Source organism: Pongo abelii, chromosome 18 (genome assembly GCF_028885655.2).
Source record: "Pongo abelii isolate AG06213 chromosome 18, NHGRI_mPonAbe1-v2.0_pri, whole genome shotgun sequence".
NCBI classification, from domain to species: Eukaryota; Metazoa; Chordata; class Mammalia; order Primates; family Hominidae; genus Pongo; species Pongo abelii.
The window spans coordinates 66,353,069-66,371,348 of NC_072003.2; the positions used below are offsets into that span (position 1 = coordinate 66,353,069).

The window sequence follows — 18,280 nt, forward strand, 5'->3', positions numbered from 1 at the left end:
TAAAAAATTAGCCTGGCATGGTAGCACACACCTGTAGTCCCAGCTACTTGGGAGACTGAGGCAAGAGGATCACTTGGGCTTAGGAGGTTGAGGCTACAGTGAGCTCTGATCATATCACTGCACTCCAGCCTGGGTGGCAGAGCAATACACTTACCTCTTAACAAAATGTTTTTTTGAATTAAAAAAAACTGAAAAACAGCTAGGTGTGATACTCAAGCCTGTAATCCCAGTGCTTTGGCAGACCAGGTGAGAGAATTGCTTGAGGACAAGAATTTGAGACCAGGCTGGGCAACACAGCAAGGCCTCATCTCTACCCAAAAATAAATAAATAAATAAATATATATATATTTTTTAATTGGGCTGGTTAGGGTGGCTCATACCTGTAATCCCAACATTTTGGGAGGATGAGGCAGGAGGATCACTTAAGCCCAGGAGCTAGAGACCGGCCTGGGCAACCTAGGAGACCCTGTCTCTACAAGAAAATTAAAAATTAGCCAGGCACAGTGGTGCATGCCTGCAGTCCCAGCTATTCGGGAGGCTGAAGTGGGAGGATCGCTTGAGCCCAGGAGGTCAAGGCTGCGAAAGGTATAATTGTGCCGCTGTATTCCAGCATGGGCAACAGAGCAAGACTCTGTCCCATCAAAGAAAAAAAAATTTGGCCAGGAATGGTGGTGTATGCCTGTAATCCAAGCTACTTGGGAGGCCAAGGCTGGAGGACTGCTTGAACCCAGGAGTTGGAGGCTGCAGTGAGCTACAATCTTGCCACTGCACCTGGGCCTGGGCAACAGGGTAAGACCTTGTCTCAAACACAAAACAAAAACAACTATGAATGACACATTAGGGAAATCCAGATATGCCTGGGTATTAAATGGTGTTGAGGAACTGTTCATTTTCTGATCAGATAAAAGTATTGTGGCTATACAGGCTTATATTGACTAAAGGAGCTGCAGTACTTCAAAGTGAAGAGTCAAGTCTCTGCAGCTTCCTTACTGATATTTATATATGCACACATAAATAAGGCCAGTGTTGCAATATGTCAACGACTGTTGACTCTAATGGTGGTGGTGGGCATACAGGCACATTCGTACACTACTCTTTCCATTTTGATTTTATTTTACGAAAAGTTGCAAGTACACCACCCTTCAGAGGCACTGACTACCACCATCCCCCCTCAAACTCCAAATGACTCCACCAAGATGAAAGACACCAAGGCATGCTGGGAACTGAATATAAATTAACTTTATTACAAAAAGCAAAATGTTAGTTTCTCATTGTGAGTGGTTCAAGAAAACAAGGGTAAGAGCCCTGGCAGGAGCTGGGACCAGGATACCAGTATGCAGGCTGAGGGGCCAAAGGCCAGGCTCAGGAGCGGGCTGACAGGCACTGATTCACAACCTCCAGGAGGTGGGTGTTCTCCAGGGCAGCTGCCACCCGCTCCTTATCTGCAAGTTGCTTGTTCACTAGGTTGGAAGGAGGGTATGGAGAAGGCAGAGTCAAAGCTAGGCTCTGGCCAGAGTGCTAGCCAGCCCTACCTCTGAACCTCTGTATAGGATCTGTCCCCCGCGGCAACAGAGCCCTCCTGTCACCTCCTTCCCAGGACCACACATCTTGATAAGGCTACTTCAACCACCTGAGCCCACCTAATCTGCCTTCTTAGGATCCCTCCCCCCGGCTACCTCCTGCGCTGCTGAAGCCTGACACACTCTGGTCCTGTATATTTGGTGAGAGGGGATTTGGGAGAAGAGGACATGGTAAGCACAGGAGAGTCTTGTCAGGCCAGCTTTGGTCTAGGCTATAACCTACACTGAGGAGTCTGGCAATTTCACTCATGCAGTTACCCATCCCATCTTGCCCATAGACTCCTGTGCAAGGGGGAAGTCTCAGACTGCTTAGGGGGTGCCCGGGCCAACACCCTCACCACCAGTCCACACTTACCTGCATGCTCTGAGGCATGGGTCCCCGGAGTAATGTGCACGTCCATCTGGGAGGGAGATAACCAGGGCCTGAACACCCACCCACCGACCCACACTTTTCCCTGCAGCCCCCAGACCCTCAGGCACCATCTCCAGCTGATCCTTCCTCCTAATCATGCCTTTGGACTCTGGCCCTTCCGTTACACCCCAAACCCATCCACAAGCATTCCAATTCTTTTTTCTTTTTTCTTTTTTTTTCCGAGACTGAGTCTTGCTCTGTTGCCCAGGCTGGAGTGCAGTAGTGCGATCTTGGCTCACTGCAACCTCTGTCTCCCAGGTTCAATTTGATTCTCCTTCCTCAGCCACCCGTGTAGCTGGGACCACAGGCACACGCCACCACGTCCCGCTAATTTTTGTATTTTTAGTAGAGATGAGGTTTCACCATGTTGGCTAGGCTGGTCTCCAACTCCTAACCTCAGGTGATCCACCCACCTCAGCCTCCCAAAGTGCTGGGATTACAGGCGTGAGCCACCGCGCCCGGCCCTAGCTATTCCAATTCTATCCAAAGAACTGGCCCACTACTGCTGATTTAAAGGCCTGCCTGTGCCCCACCCCGGTCCAAACCCATCTGCCGCTCCCTGCTGCCCTTCCTGCCACACTCTTCAATACTTTTCTCCACTTTCCAGCTCAGATCTTTATTCTTGTCACATCGAGTTGGAAAGCTTCCTCCCAGTTTCCTCTCTGCTAATGGGGATCCTTCCAGGCCCCACTCTGATGTCCTCTCCATGTTCATGCTCTCCTAGTCCCCATCCTCAGCAGTAGACCCTCAATGCCTGGTCCCACTCCCGGGGCTCAGCTCCAACTGACCTTGAAACGCTGAGGAAGGGAGCGCAGAAGCTTGACCTTGATGGACAGGCCAATAAGGGTGGCCATGCTGCAGTGCGGAATGGTTGGTGTGAAGGCCACAGCCACTGTACTCTCGGGGTCGCTAACCTGGTTGTGGAGGGGAGATGTCAAGAGTCAACCACCCTCAGCCCAAGGCCCCTCTTCTTAGTTTGTTGCTTTGGGCAAATCATCCAACTTCTATGGGCCTCAGTTTCAACACCCATAAAATAGGCACAATCTCCCTTCCCAAAGATACCCTTCGGTGTTCGTGAGCGTAGAGCACACCAGCTCCTGGTGCACAGAAACCTTTCTGACTCTCTGGAACAACTCGCTCCCCTCGGAAGTGACTCACCTGAACCCGCACCTGCTCTACTACGTTCAACTCCTCTAGCGTCAGTGGATGCTCCGGGTCATTGATGGAGCGAATCAGATGTGGGAAGTGAAGGAAAAGGGACACTGCGCCCTTGCCCACTCAGAATCCTGTGTCAGGAACGCCCTGCTGGAATGCGGCTCCACCAGCTGCTCTACAACACTGCTCCCCCCACCGCAAGCCCCCGGAACCCGCCCGCGCCCAGCAGCGGCGGATATCGAAGATCTCGCGTGCGTCGATGCTGTCGGGAACCTGCTCGTCCTCCTCGCCCGCCGTCACGGGCCGCTCCCCAGAGCGCTGGTAGATGAGGGGGTTGGCATTCTCCAGGAGGCCGCCGCCGACCCCGCCGCCGACCACGCCGCCGCCTACCATCGCGGAACCACCACCGCAGATCATAGCAGGCGTGCGCTTCCGCTCCTACCCGCGCACTTCCGGAGAACGGGAAGGGGGCGTGGTGTGGCGACGGGGTCGCGCGAGGGTCACGCCGCGTTGTGGGTTCTCCGCCTGAGGTGTGAGAGAAGCGGTGACCACGGCGCTGGCTGCTGGGACACGGGAACATGATGGTCGCTGGAGCAAAGACGCTGAGAAGGGACCCTGGCGGCGCTGGGTCGTGCGAGCCAGTAGCGGGCTGAAACGTAGAGGCCAGAGCCAGGTCTTAGGGGGCACCAAAGGCGGTCGGAGGTGATCCCCACACCGCTTCCTCCTGAAAGTCAGGCTGGCCGGGAGCTCCCGTATCCAGGGCGGTTGGTCGCCTCTGGCCTGGCAGGTCTCCTAGTGTCTCGGGACCTCCCGGTGACGCGCCTGCCTCCCCTGCTGCACCATAGCCCCGGGAGTACGGCGTCCCCATCGCTCGGACCGGCAGGCGCTCGTGAAATGTTTGTCAAGTGGATAAATGACCATGGCCGTGGTCTCCGCGGGAGGTGAGGAAACTGAAAGCCACCAAGGCAAAGGGGGGCGCTCCTTAAGAAGTGCCGCGGTCACGTGTACGTTTCAAAAGAAGGGCGTGACTGAGTAGGGAAGGGACCGCGGAGACCCTCAGACCCTGGACTGTAAAGGGATGAGGGGCCGTGAAGGGGAACCCAGGAAACTGAGTCCTGAAAGCAAGGAGGAGCTTCCAGAATGAAGGGCGCCATCACGCCTCCCTGCCTTTGCTCAAGCCGTTCCTTCACCCCGATCAAGTTCTTTCCCATTTCTCCACCTGTGGGGATCCTGAACGTGCACCTCCTCAGAGAAGCCCTCCTTGGGTCTCCAGTTCTAGTTTATTGCTCCCTCCTAAGATCCCCCAGCACGCTCATCGGGCCTGTGGACAAGGACCGGTTTGAGGAGAGGATTCTCTGGATCGCGGAGGGACTACAGAAGCCGCGCAGCCCCTTCCCAGGATGCCAAAGGGGCCTGGGCAGAAGGGAAGTGGCCGTGCCCGGGCCTGCCTGCCACTAGATCCCCACCCACCTATGACTGCTCAGTCCTGCTGTCCTGCTCTCCTACCAGACCCACCTTTCCTTGGCCCAAGCCAGCGCACCCCGCCCACTCCCTGCCCAGTCCAAACTCCGAGGCTGGGCGAGGCACTGATCCACAGCTGGAACGACCTGGGGCAGCCTCTGGGTGAATAGCAGCGTGACCGCCGGCAGAGAACCGAGACCAGCGAGCCGACCATGAGGCTGCACCGACTTCGCGCGAGGCTGAGCGCGGTGGCCTGTGGGCTCCTGCTGCTTCTAGTCTACGGCCAGGGTGAGGCTCCCGCGGAGGGGCGACAGAGACTGGGCTCAGATCTGCCAAATGCTGCGGAGGCAGAACCTGACAGTGCGGGGAGGGAAGGTGCCTGAGAGGTAGGAGCTGGTGGAGATGACAGCGTGGAACTCGTGAGCCCCACGCGACGCCTCCCCGCCGCCCAAGGTGGGCTCCTAGAAGCGCAGAAAGGGTCGGGCTGCGGGACACCACGGCGAGGAGCCAGCGGAGTACAGGGGCCCCAGGAGCGCCGGGACATGCCAGGCCGGGTCGGCAGCCTTGGGCCGGAGTGGGTGAGGGATTGGGGGTGCGGGGATTCAGTCCATTTCCCTCTTATGATTGGGGCTGTAGCCAGTGCTGCTGGGCGGTAATAACAATAACAGCTTCTCGCAGCATCTGGCTGTGAGTATGTGGCGTCATTGGCCAGGGGGGCGCTCTGACCCCTCCAAAGGGGCCTCAGAAAAGGTTAGTGGTCCTTGGGGAACAGAAGCCTCCAGGCCCCAAATCCGAAAACAGATCTAAGATGCTGAAGTGGTTGGGTGCGGTTGGCTTACGCCTGTAATCCCAGCACATTGGAAGGCCGAGGAGGAGAATCACTTGAGCCCAGGATTTGGAGGCCAGCCTGGGCAACATAGTGAGACTCGCTCGGTGTGTACAAAAAATTAGAAGAAATTAGTAGGCTGTGGTGCCTGTGACCTGTAGTCCCAGCTACTTGGGAGGCTGAGGTGGGAGGATCACTTTAGCAGGGGAGGTTGAGGCTGCAGTGAGCCTTCATTGCACTATTGCACTCCAGCCTGGGTGAAAAAGCAAAAATCTGTCTCAAAAAAAAAAAAAAAAAAAGCCAAAAAGCTCGTGGTGTCCCTGACACCATTTATCTCAGCCTGGGGAAGGGCACAGCTTAGCTTCCAGGGCAAAGGTGAAGGCTCTGTGTGACTGCCAGGCTTCTCCAGGCCCTTATCAGAAGCTCCGGAGTGTTCTGGGCTTTTGTCCTCTCACCTAAAACTCTCCTAAGTGTATGATCTGACTGCCTCTCCCGACCCTTTCCTAATTTAATCTGCCCAGGTGGAGTCCATACTCCCCCCGCCCCATGGTGTACTCCTGCAGGGCTTCCTCCCGTGCCTGCCCTTGACCACGTTCTAGAGTTCACCAGGAGCCCAGCAGGAAGATCTGCCTGGCCTCACAGATGGCTACCTTTTAGAATACTTTGGGCCAGGCACAGTGGCTCACACCTGTTATCCCAGCACTTTGAGAGGCAGAGATAGGAGGATCGCTTGAGGCTAGGAGTTAGAGACCAGATTGGGCAACAAGACTGGTTTCTACCAAAAAAAAAAAAAAAAAAAAAAAAAAAATCAGGCATGGTGGCAGACAGCTGTACTCCTAGCCACTCAGGAGGCTGAGGTGGGAGGATCTCAAGCCCAGGAGGTGGAGAGCTGTAATCACACTACTGCCCTCCAACCTGGGCAACAGATAGAGACCTTGTCTGACAAATATATATATATATACATATATATATATATACACACACACACATATATATACACATATATATACACATATATACATACATATATACATACATGTATACATATATACATATATACACACATATACATATATACATATATACACACATATACATATATACATATATACATATATATACACATATATATATACATATATATATACACACATTTTGGGTTGGACCCACAATCAGAAAAAATAATTGGCAAGCCATAGGAGGGTACAGGTGATGTGTGCCATACTCTTTTTACCCAACCAGTCCTGGCTTCTCAGTGGCCATCAAAGTCCCCATGGCCCACACTGGAAACTGCTTGTTGACACTGCAGTACACACAGTGCCCAGCAGTTTACACAAGAATAGATGTGTGCACTTGTCCTTGATTTTCATCCAAACGGTCATAAACTCACCCACTTTCTGGGGCCAGGCTTTTCCACTTTCTAACACGAGGGGTGGCCTCCACACACCCCTACATGGTAGAGCTTCTTCATACTGATTAGTGGAAGGGCTTCTCTCAAGGATGAAGCAAGTAATGAATCTCTTTATTACATGAGTTGATGTAACAGATCTCTAACCAGGGACATCTCAGCAGGTGATGTCCTTTGCTGTAACAAACATCAGGCATCAGTGGCCAGTGGCCACAGAGAATTACCTGGATAGACATCCCCTCCAGCAAGGAATCGTGTGTAGGAGCGTGTTACTCGGGAGAGGAATGGGTCTTTTGACTTGGAGACATTGTTAAAATGTCCTCTCTGGTGTCTGTAAATGTCTACTGACCCTGGCCTCACCCACACCGGGTGGCATCAAACATATTGATCCATGTTGAACTGACAGGTGTAGGGTGGCATTAGCTCCCTAAGGCCGTTTTCGCTTTTTGACTTTTTTTTTTTTTCTTGAGACAGAGTCTCACTTTGTCACCCACGCTGGAGTGCAGTGGTGCCATCTCGAGTTACTGCAACCTCTGCTTCCCCGGTTCAAGCGATTCTCATGCCTCAGCCTCCCGAATACCTGGGTCTACAGGCACGGGCCACCATGCCCAGCTAATTTTTGTATCTTTTGGTAGAGATGGGGTTTCACCATGTCGGCCAGGCTAGTCTCGAACTCCTAACCTCAAGTGATCCACCCGCCTCGGCCTCCCAAAGTGCTGGGATTACAGACGTCCGCCACCATGACTGGCCTGTTTTTTGACTTTTTATTATGGAACTGGGCTCAGATCTTACAGAAGGCAGAACCTGAGATTCCAAAAGGGAAGATGCCAAGCAGGTGGGAGCTAGTGGCAATAACAACAGCAGGTGAACCTCCCTGAGGCACAGAGAGGGTCAAGGCTGCTCGAGGGCTGCATAGCACCAAAGGATGAGCCAAGTCTGAGGTAGAAAGAGTAGTATAACAAATCCAGTGTACCCATTGTCCACCTTCAGCAATGACGAAGATCTTGTTTCTGTTTTAAATTAGCTTTCTCAGGTTGAATATAAGCTGGTGTTTTCTGGATGGCCACCTCTCTCTTTCACCATCATTTGAAACAAATCCCAGACATGATATCATCTGTAAATCTTTCATCATGTCCTACTAAAAGAAAAGGAACATATATATGTATGTGTGTATTTCCACAACATAATCTGTTCTCAATTTAATCAAATATATAGTCAAGTGTTTTTTAATATTTATAAATGATACTTGTATTAATACAAGTTTTTAAAAAATAAATCAGGATTAAATAAGGTTCATAATTTGCAAATTGGTAGTTTTTTTTTTTTTTTGAGATGGAGTCTCACTCTGTCACCCAGGCTCACTGCAGCATCCATCTCCAGGGTTCAAGGGATCCTCATGCCTCAGCCTCCCAAGCGGCTTTAATTACAGGCACACACCACCACACGTGAGTACTTTTTGTATTTTTAGTAGAGATAGGGTTTCACCGTGTTGACCAGGCTGGTTTCGAACTCCTGACCTCAGGGGATCCACCCACCTTGACCTCCCAAAGTGCTGGGATTATAGGCATAAGCCTCCATGCATGGCCAATTCTCTTGTTTTGTACTTAGGAGTAGAATTGCTCAGTCATATGGCAACTCTATGTTTAATCTCAGAAAAACTGCCAGACTGTTTTCCAAAGCAGCTGCACCATTTTACCTTCCCACTGGCAATGTATGAAAGTTCCAAGTTTTCCACATCCTTACCAACACTTATTATTATCTGTCATTTTTATGTGCTTCTTGAATCTCTTTCAGTCTTCAGATTTACCCTCTGCCTCTCTTTTATTTTCTTTCTAAATTTTGTTGCATGTTGAAGAAACCAGTTTATTTGTTCTGGAGAGGATCCCACCATTCAGGTTTTGCTGATTGCATCCCGGCAGAGTCTTCTTAACTGTTCTTCTGTCCCCTGTCGACCCTGTAAACTTGTATTTATATTCTAGAGGCATAATCAGATTTGGGTTTTAGGTTTTATTTATTTTATTTTGTTTTGTTTTTTGGAGGGCTGCTTCACCTGTGGTGCTGCATACTTCTGATAGAAAATATGTAACATCTGATTGTCTTGCTTGTTGGGATACCACAAAATGAGTGGTTGACATCACAGTGAGAATTCAATGTGCATTTCTCTTACTATAAATTAGATAAAGCTCTCTTTGTTTATTTGAGAGGCACTGAATTTGTATCACTTATTCTGAACATATTCCTATGCTGCTTTTCCTTTTGTGTAGCTGGCATATTCTTTGTAGAAATTCTGTATCTATTAAGAGGACTAACTTTCTCTCTTAGGTGATTTTCAATTACTTGCTCCCTCCCTGATCCCCACAGCAAGTAGGCTGTGTTTTTTTTTTTTTTCGTTTTTTTTTTTTTTTTTTTGAGACAGGTTCTCACTCTGTCACCCAGGCTGGAGTGTAGTGACGCGATCACGGTTCAATGTAGTCTCAACCTCCCAGGCTCATGCAGTCTTTCCACCTCAGCTTGCTAAATAGCTGGGACTACAGGCATGCACCACCACATCCCGCTAATTTATTTTCTTGATTTTGTTGCAGAGACAGAGTTCCACTAGGGTCCCCAGGCCAGGTGCAGTGGTTTTTCTGTCCCAGCCACAGCCATACTTCTCTCTTGTAGCTCTTTTCACCAACATCACTCACGGTTTCGAGGATGCTTTCTTTATGTCATTTCTTGCCACCTTGGGCATGACATCCCTGAGGACAGGAAACCTGCCTGCCCAATTCCCACCATCATCCTACTGTCACATGACCTGGCCTACGGTTGAAGGACACTCTAGTCCCATCAAGGGCATGTGACCCTTTGTTTGAAGGTCGTAGGGCTGAATGATGATGCCCGGCCCCAAGGAGCCTCAGCCTGGTGGGATGGAGACAAGCCCAGGAAGCCAGAGGGGGAAGGGAGTGTTACAGGCAGGAAGTTTGTAAAGCCCGTGTTTATAGATCAGGGTCCCTTGAGCTGAGCTGACGATGGCAAGGAGGCGGCAATACCAACAGTCTGGGAGGGCAGCTGATTGGTCAAACCCAACAATGTTGTCTATCTCTCTGCCTACAGGCCAGGACTCTACCAGTCCCATCCGGACCACACACACGGGGCAGGTGGTGGGCAGTCTTGTCCATGTCAAGGGCGCCGATGCCGGGGTCCATACCTTCCTGGGAATTCCCTTTGCCAAGCCACCTCTAGGTCTGCTGCGATTTGCACCCCCTGAGCCCCCTGAATCTTGGAGTGGTGTGAGGGATGGAACCACCCATCCGGCTGTGTAAGCTCTCCCAGGGGTCCAGGGAATTCCAGGCCCTGGGGCACGGGTTGGGGTGCTCTGAGCTCAGCTAGGCTGCAGTTGTCATTTCATCTAAACCCCCATAGCCAGTTTTCCTTCTGAGTTTCGTGGATTCCCACGTGCATTTTTCCAATGAGCGTGCTGAGGCTTGGGAGGGCAGAATAACTTCTCAGACTCCTGGATCAGAGCTTGGCATTCAGAGGACATTGGCTCCAGGTGGTGAAGGGAGGGGCAGAGACACACATATCTCCCCAGATTCTGGTTATGCCGAGCGTTCTCTGCCACCAGTGGCAGGTGTCCCTGGGAAAGGTTCGTGTTGGCTCTATGAATCTTGTAGGAGCCCCTGACTCTAGTGGCAGATGTTGCAAATAGCTGAAGAGAACAGTAGTGGTAGCTTTCTGGGGACCCGCACTCTCCATAGTCACTGTGTCCACTGACAGGGCCAGGAGCCATTTGCCAAGAGACGTGTATATTTTTCCAACTGGAGGCCGTGTGGAATGATGAGTTTTTGAGAGTTTAGACTTGGGATGAGGGACATCCCACTGCCCTTCTCATGAGAAATTAACATCCATTCACTCATGTAGCACACATATGTGGGCTACTCCCCTGTTCCAGGCCTGTGGGGGTACAGCGATATAGTGGTGAATATCAACACATGCAGCCAATGGTTCTCATAGAAACCCCTAAGAGTCAAGGTTTCCAGCGTCGGGAGGAATGATACCCAAGGTCCTCAATAACCTCGAGGCCTCCCTGGAAGTCCAAGCTCCATCCCAGCTTCCCCAGAGCCTGTGGCCTGTAACTTGGTGGGAAGAGATTTTTGAGAGGGATCATGTGTGAACAGGGTATTGTGGGAAGGGGCTGAGGGTGGCTGGGAGCACATCTGAATCGAGGGTCTCATTTTGGCCACGATCTGGCTGCTGGACTGATTGTTTGCCCTGGTTACCAGGTGTCTGCAGGACCTCACCACAATGGATTCAGAGGTTCAGAACCAAGTCAACGTGACCATCCCTTCCATCTCCATGTCCGAGGACTGCCTGTACCTCAGCATCTACACGCCGGCCCATAGCCATGAAGGCTCTAACCTGCCGGTGGGTGTCTGGACACACAGTTCCCTGCAGGTTGGAGGACAGTTCTTCTGCAAGAAGCTAGAAAGGCAATATTAGCTCAGGCCCTGCTGCAGAGTGGATGCTGCTGAGAAGCTTCTCACTACCAGGTCCAAGAAATGCTCCTTACCCAGGCTGGGCAGCTGGCCCCTGGACGTGGGATCACAGAGTTCTGGCTGCTCCCAGAGGTCAAAGGCTGTGGCTCTGGGCTGGACCCAGGACTCACCCAGCCAACTCATGCCAGGAGATCCACTCAAGTGCCCAAGGTGACCAACAACCCCAGCCATGGATAATCTGTTGGGCCTATGAGAATGGGCACACACAAAAACTTTTTTGTTAGAGATGGCATCATGCTCTGTTGCCCAGGCTAGAATGCAGTGGCATGAACGTAGCTCTCTGTAGCCTCGAATTCCTGGATGATCCTCCCATCTGAGCCTCTCGAGTGGCTGGGACTACTGGCCTATTCCACTATGCCTGGCTAATTTTTAAAACATTTTCTGTTGAAACAGGGTCTCACTCTGTGGTTCAGGCTAAGGACATTTTTGATTAATGTTCATGTGGAGCCATCAGGGAGATAACCCTTTTCTTTTCACTTTTGTGAGTTTTCTGGGGCTAATGAAACCAGGCTTTGATACAGGTGGTCGATCCCAAAAGATGTGAGTCCTGGTCTTCCTGATAGATCTTGGGTGCCTAGTCTGTGGCCCACGTAATGAATTTGTGCTGGGGTTCTAATGGGGAGGTAGACAGAGGCAAAGCACTGGTTGGTCTAGGTAGTGGCCCTGGTGGGGTTCTGGCTGGGTGGGAGCATGGTGGTAGCTGCCTTGATTTCCCCAGGTGATGGTGTGGATCCACGGTGGTGGGCTTGCTTTTGGCATGGCTTCCATGTATGATGGTTCCATGCTGGCCGCCTTGGAGGACGTGGTGGTGGTCACCATCCAGTACCGCCTGGGTGTCCTGGGCTTCTTCAGGTGAGACTAGGGCTGGGCTCAGCAATGTGGGTTGAGTGGGGCCAGGACAGCCCTGTGATCCCTGTCTCTGCTACTTCTCAGCACTGGAGACAAACATGCAACCGGCAACTGGGGCTACCTGGACCAAGTGGCCGCACTACGCTGGGTCCGGCAGAATATCGCCCACTTTGGAGGCAACCCTGACCGTGTCACCATTTTTGGCGAGTCTGCAGGTGGCACGAGTGTATCTTCACTTGTTTTGTCCCCTATATCCCAAGGACTCTTCCATGGGGCCATCATGGAGAGTGGCGTGGCCCTCCTGCCTGGCCTCATTGCCAGCTCGGCTGATGTCATCTCCATGGTGAGTGCCCTCAGCTGCAGAGGCCTAGGCCTGCTACCTCCCCTCATACTCCTCAGAGCCTCTGTCTGTTAAACAGGGGTGACAAGGGCCATCGGAGAGCATGATCCAGGAGCTGCTGCCTACCGTGGAATTGCTGGGGGGCTCCAGGGTCAGAATGCGCATCCTTCTGCCATTGCAGAGGCCGAGTTTGTTCTGTGACCTCTGTGCAAAGTTGTCACCCCAGGGATCCCCATCATGAGGAGAACCATTTAGGCAGATGGGATGGCCCCTCTGTCTGGGACTTCTGAGTTGGAACAGTATCAGAACTGCAGGAATTCATACACAGTACCCTCTGAGATTTGGGGTGCCCCTATCCTTGGCCAGGGCCTTGGGCAAACTCCTCTCCTCTACCTGGAAGGATGAGCCAGCCCCTGCCTGGTCCCTTTGCAGGTGGTGGCCAATCTGTCTGCCTGTGACCACGTTGACTCTGAGGCCCTGGTGGGCTGCCTGCGGGGCAAGAGTAAAGAGGAGATTCTTGCAATTAACAAGGTTCGTCTAAAGGGATGTGGGTGTAGAGGAAGGGGTGCAATAGGCATGGGGCTGGCAGGCCTGCATGCCCCTCATATTCCCTGAGCACATTACCTCATCTGCTTGCCTGGGTGTCATAGCCCTGGGTGGGGACTGAAGGTTGTTGCATGCCTGAGCCAGGCATTGACCTCCTGGGGTGGATATGAGCATCCGGGGATGAACCGGGAAGGAGTGGAAGGTACTCAGACGGCATCAGAAGATGTCTGGGACCTGATCTTGTTCCCTAACCTTGCATTTCCCCTCAGCCTTTCGACATGATGATCCCCGGAGTGGTGGATGGGATCTTCATGCCCAGGCACCCCCAGGAGCTGCTGGCCTCTGCCGACTTTCAACATGTTCCCAGCATCATTGGTGTCAACAATGATGAATTCGGCTGGATTATCCCCAAGGTGAGGCCAAATCCAAGCCCTCAAGTGCCTGGGGAGCCCATCTGGTAGTGGGGGGTGTTCAGGGCTTCAGAGCTCCAGGCTTATTCCATCCCCAACTACTGACTCTCTCCTGGCCTCCTAGGTCACAAGTATCTATGACACCCAGAAGGAAATGCACAGAGAGGCCTCCCAGGCTGCTCTGCAGGAAATGTTAAGGCTAATGGTAAGGCTCCTGGGGTCCCTCGTCAATGGAGACGGGCTCCTCTCCTGTCCTGAGGCAGAGGAAATCCAACCCCCAGATACCCTGCCTATGTAGTGACCCCCATGAGCAAAGGCCTGGGTATGTGTGTGCTTGGGGGTGGGGTCACCTCAGAGCCTCGCCTTTGCTCCCCCTTCCTATTGCATCTCATGGTCCATCTCCCCAAGCCCGAGGCCACCTCCTCCCTGCCTCTGGCATTCAGTCTAACCTGCCTTTTCCTGATCCACCTGGGGTAGATGTTGCCTCCTACATTTGGTGACCTGCTGATGGAGGAGTACATTGAGGACAATGGGGATCCCAAGACCCTCCAAGCCCAGTTCCAGGAGTTGATGGCGGACTCCATGTTTGTGATCCCTGCACTCCAAGTAGCACATTTTCAGCGTGAGTATATTTGGACCTAAGGCCTGGCTGTCAGGGTACAGCTCAGGGCTGTGGGTTCCAGGTGAGACCTGTTGCTTTCCAGGTCCCCACTCATTTTTATTGGGCCCCTGAGACACTTGACGTCCATCATTGCAGTAAATCCTCATGGCTAGCCCAAGAGACAGACATTTCCCCATTTCACACATGAGGAAATTGAAGTTAGGGACCTTCAGTGACTTGCCCAAGATGACACAGCTAAGAAGTCCGAGGCCATGATTTATCCCAAGTCTCTTCCTCTGCTCCTTCCCCAGCCTGGGGCTCCACACCCCACTGTCCAGATTCCAGCCAGCTTTGGACCTAGGTATCTTATCACCATAGGTGAGGCAAGAAGTCTTCAGGGGAGGGGCCACCGTGTCATGGGCTGTCCATCCCACAGGTTCCCGGGCCCCTGTGTACTTCTACGAGTTCCAGCATCAGCCGAGCTGGCTCAAGAACATCAGGCCGCCGCACGTGAAGGCAGACCATGGTGATGAACTTCCTTTTGTTTTTGGAACTTTCTTCTGGGGCAACTACGGTGAGTCTTCTTCCTTTCCCCGGAGGTGGGCCGGGACCCTGGCTGGGTCCCTGAAGGGTGATTGATTGTCCTCACTGCCCAGATAAGGAAACTGAGGCTCAGAGAGAGGATGAGATCATGTGTCCAAGGTTTTGCAGCTCCAAAGGCTGCGCCAGGATTAGAATTAACTACTCTTCAGACTGTGGCCTGTGCTCCCTCCGCCTCTCCCCACCCATGGGTGTCTGGCCTGGTGCAGAGCAGGTGTTTCACGGACATGTTTGTTTCTTCAATGACTCCCAGTGTCAGAAGGAAGAAGGGGCCTTCAGGGCCAGGAAGGAGCCCAGGATGGAGTCAGCCAGAGCTTGGACTAAGGGGAAAGTTTGGAAAAGGGGAGGGCTGGCTCCTAAGGGCAGTGGGAGAAAAAGCAGAGAAGCGGGACTGGGGACAGAGGGCAAATGGGCCAAGGACAAGCTCCACCTGGGATGCTGAGGTGGGACATCCTGACCAAGACACATGTCCCCGTTCTCTCTGCAGTTAAATTCACTGAGGAGGAGGAGCGGCTAAGCAGGAAGATGATGAAGTACTGGGCCAACTTTGCTCGTAACGGGTGAGACTGTACACCCCTGCCTCAACCTCCCTGGGTTGGGGGACTTGTGCCTATCCAGCAATCTCCTAGTCGGGGTGACCTCACGAGCACACCCGCATCCTTCGTCACATGATAGCCCCTTCCTCAGCTCCGGGACCCACTTGGACAGGGTGGGGGTGCTGTGGGGCAGTGGACACGCTCCATCTCTCCGGTCTACCTGGAGGGTGGGCGCCAGTGCTGTGCCACCGTCAGGGCCTCCCTCTCAGAGAGAGGGACACAACAGAGCCGGCCGCCCCGCCTCCACTGGTGCTGACACTAGCTGGAGGGAGTTTGTTTCCTGTTTCTGGAAGCCTCCCCGCTCATTCCCCAAGCCCACCTGGCCTGCTTGGCTGCCTTGCCTGACCAGACTCAGGGTGCTCAGGTCTGGGCTCCGGGGGCTCAGAGTGACCCTCATACCGCCCTGCTGGGACGGCATGTCTACAGGAACCCCAACGGCGAGGGTCTGCTACACTGGCCGCTGTTCGACCAGGAGGAGCAATACCTGCAGCTGAACCTACAGCCTGCGGTGGGCCGGGCTCTGAAGGCCCACAGGCTCCAGTTCTGGAAGAAGGTGCTGCCCCAGAAGATCCAGGAGCTCAAGGAGCCTGAAGAGAGACACACAGAGCTGTAGCTCCCTGTGCCGGGGAGGAGGGGGTGGGCTTGCTGACAGGCGAGGGTCAGCCTGCTGTGCCCACACACACCCACTAAGGAGAAAGAAGTTGATTCCTTCATTCACTTAGCCATTCATTCATTCTTGCATCCATCCATTCAGAAAGCATTTATGAAGAACTTACTCAGGCATGAGGGCTCATACCTGTAATCCCAGCTATTGGGAAGGCTGAGATGGGAGGATGGCTTGAGGCCAGAGATTTGAGACCAGCCAGGGCAACACAGTGAGACCCCTTCTCAAAAAAAAAAAAAAAAAAAAAAAAAAAGAGAGAGAGAGAAAGAGAGTGTGTGATTGAGATTAGAAGCTAAATAGGAAAGTTTTGAGCTTCAAGTTAGTGAGGAGTAAAAAAGATTTTTAAAAAGCAAAGAAAACAAAATATAAGGGAAAAAAACACGAGAAAAATAAACAGAGAATAATCGGCCAGGCACTGTGGCTCATGCCCGCAATCCCAGCACTTTTGGGAGGTCAAGGTGGGCAGAACACCTGAGGACAGGAGTTTGAGACCAGCCTGGCCAACATGGTGAAACCCCATCTCTATGAAAAGTACAAAAATAGACGGGCACAGTGGTGGTGCCCACCTGTGATCCCAGCTACTCAGCAGGCTGAGGCAGGAGAATCACTTGAACCTGGGAGGCAGAGGTTGCAGCGAGCTGAGATTGTGCCACTGCACTCCAGCCTGGGCAACAAGAGTGAGACTCCGTTTCCAAAAAAAAAAGAGAGACTAGAAGAAGCTACTGCATGATGTTAGTTACCAAGCCTGCCACGGGTCCTCTCTTGTTAGACACACTCGATAGATCCCCCCACTGAGCTGTGGATGGGCAGACCCCAGTGGAATCCCACCCTCCCCAACACCCCACTGAGCCCTGGGCCCCCTCCTCCCTTCCTCACCTCCACCTTCTCCCTGCCTTCTCTCTTCTCTCCTCTGAGCCCCCAGGCCTTTTCCACTTTGAGGGAGGTGCTTCAAAGAATGTTGCCCACACCTAAGTGTCAGAAGCCTATGTCCGTTCATCCCTGAGAGGTCTGAAAGAATAAAAATAAATTCTAAAAAAAGCCTCTGTCTGCCTTTCCACAAGCCCCAAATGCTCTTACATCTGTGAGTGGCCAGGCCGGGCGCGGTGATTCACGCCTGTAATCCCAGCATTTTGGGAGGCCAACGTAGGTGGATCACCAGGTCAGGAGATCAAGACCATCCTGGCTAACATGATGAAACCCCGTCTCTACTAAAAGCACAAAAAATTAGCTTGGCGCAGTGGCACATGCCTGTAGTCCCAGCTACTAGGGAGACTGAGGCAGAAGAATCCCTTGAACCTGGGAGGCAGAGGTTGCAGTGAGATGAGATTGTGCCACTGCACTCCTGCCTGGGCCACAGAACAAGACTCAGTCTCAAACAAACAAACAGACAAAGAAACAACAACAAAACAAAGAAAATCTGTGAGTGGCCAATAGGAAACCTGGTTACCGGAATTCCCAGTGTCTTAGTCCATTCAGTTGCTATCGCAAAAATACTGCCGATTAGACCGGGTGCAGTGGCCCACACCCATCATCCCAACACTTTGGGAGGCCGAGGTGGGTGGATCACTTGACCCCAGGAGTTTGAGACCAGCCTGGCCAACATGGTGAAACACTGTCTCTACTAAAAATACAAAAATTAGCCAGGCTCTGTGGTGCACACCTCGAATATCAGCTACTCAGGAGGCTGAGACACGAGTATCACATGAATGCAGGAGGCAGAAGTTGCAGTGAGCTGAGATTGCACCACTACACACCAGCCTGGGCAACACAACAAGACCCTGTCTCAAAAAAATAGTTTCCTATGCTGATATAAAACTTAAACAAAATACTATAGGTTGCTATTATAAACTGGGTGCCTTATAATGACAGAAATGTATTGCTTACAGTTCTGGAGGCTTGGACATCGAGGATCAAGGTGCCAGCAGATTTGGTGTCTGGCAAGGACTTGTTCTCTGGTTAATAGATGGCAACCTTGGACCAGCTGTGGTGGCTCACATCTGTAATCCCAGCACTTTTGGGAGGCCAAGGCGGGGGGATCACCTGAGGTCAGGAGTTCAAGACCAGCCTGGCCAACATGGTGAAACCCCATCTCTACTAAAAATACAAAAATTAGACAGGCGTGGCGGCAGGCGACTGTAATCCCAGCTACTCAGGAGGCTGAGGTAGAAGAATGGCTTGAACCCAGGAGGCGGAGGTTGCAGTGAACTGAGATCACAACACTACACTCCAGCCTGGGTGACAGCGCAAGACACCATCTAAAAAAAAATAAATAAATAAAACAAGCCACCCACCCAACT

The 18,280-nt window shown here is 52.2% G+C and overlaps 2 protein-coding genes across 7 annotated transcripts; one reads left to right on the forward strand and one right to left on the reverse strand.

Moving 5' to 3' along the window:
• Positions 1–1,214: 1,214 nt before the first annotated feature.
• On the reverse strand, positions 1,215–3,590 carry CIAO2B (cytosolic iron-sulfur assembly component 2B). Its single transcript, XM_054534909.2, has 5 exons — positions 3,385–3,590; positions 3,151–3,228; positions 2,781–2,906; positions 1,936–1,981; positions 1,215–1,460 (listed from the first exon to the last, which is right to left on the reverse strand). Exons 1-5 carry the CDS (start codon positions 3,562–3,564, stop codon positions 1,363–1,365), a joined length of 528 nt encoding a protein of 175 aa, XP_054390884.1. The 5' UTR covers positions 3,565–3,590; the 3' UTR covers positions 1,215–1,362.
• Positions 3,463–17,868, forward strand: CES2 (carboxylesterase 2). Of its 6 annotated transcripts, none has more exons than XM_054534904.2 (12): positions 3,463–4,896; positions 9,936–10,140; positions 11,105–11,246; positions 12,096–12,229; positions 12,311–12,569; positions 12,999–13,097; positions 13,382–13,525; positions 13,647–13,727; positions 14,000–14,144; positions 14,560–14,697; positions 15,211–15,283; positions 15,746–17,865. In XM_054534904.2, the coding sequence occupies exons 1-12, from the start codon at positions 4,821–4,823 to the stop codon at positions 15,930–15,932; spliced, it is 1,683 nt and encodes a 560-aa protein (XP_054390879.1). In that variant the 5' UTR covers positions 3,463–4,820; the 3' UTR covers positions 15,933–17,865. The 6 variants fall into 6 exon arrangements, with proteins under 6 accessions (XP_054390879.1, XP_054390880.1, XP_054390882.1 ...); XM_054534905.2 differs by having other exon boundaries at positions 3,595–5,061; positions 15,746–17,860; XM_054534907.2 differs by lacking the exon at positions 3,463–4,896 and adding an exon at positions 5,019–5,186 and having other exon boundaries at positions 15,746–17,860.
• Positions 17,869–18,280: the final 412 nt, after the last annotated feature.

Excerpts from the sequence above, each read along its gene's own strand:
- CIAO2B (XM_054534909.2), bottom strand. The coding sequence starts at position 3,564 with ATGATCTGCGGTGGTGGTTCCGCGATGGTAGGCGGCGGCGTGGTCGGC. Across the intron at positions 1,982-2,780 it reads CCCTTCCTCAGCGTTTCAAG|ATGGACGTGCACATTACTCC; the intron begins GTCAGTTGGAGC and ends TCTCCCTCCCAG. Across the intron at positions 1,461-1,935 it reads CCATGCCTCAGAGCATGCAG|TGAACAAGCAACTTGCAGAT; the intron begins GTAAGTGTGGAC and ends CTTCCAACCTAG.
- CES2 (XM_054534904.2), top strand. The coding sequence starts at position 4,821 with ATGAGGCTGCACCGACTTCGCGCGAGGCTGAGCGCGGTGGCCTGTGGG. Across the intron at positions 4,897-9,935 it reads GCTTCTAGTCTACGGCCAGG|GCCAGGACTCTACCAGTCCC; the intron begins GTGAGGCTCCCG and ends CTCTGCCTACAG. Across the intron at positions 10,141-11,104 it reads GGAACCACCCATCCGGCTGT|GTGTCTGCAGGACCTCACCA; the intron begins GTAAGCTCTCCC and ends CCTGGTTACCAG.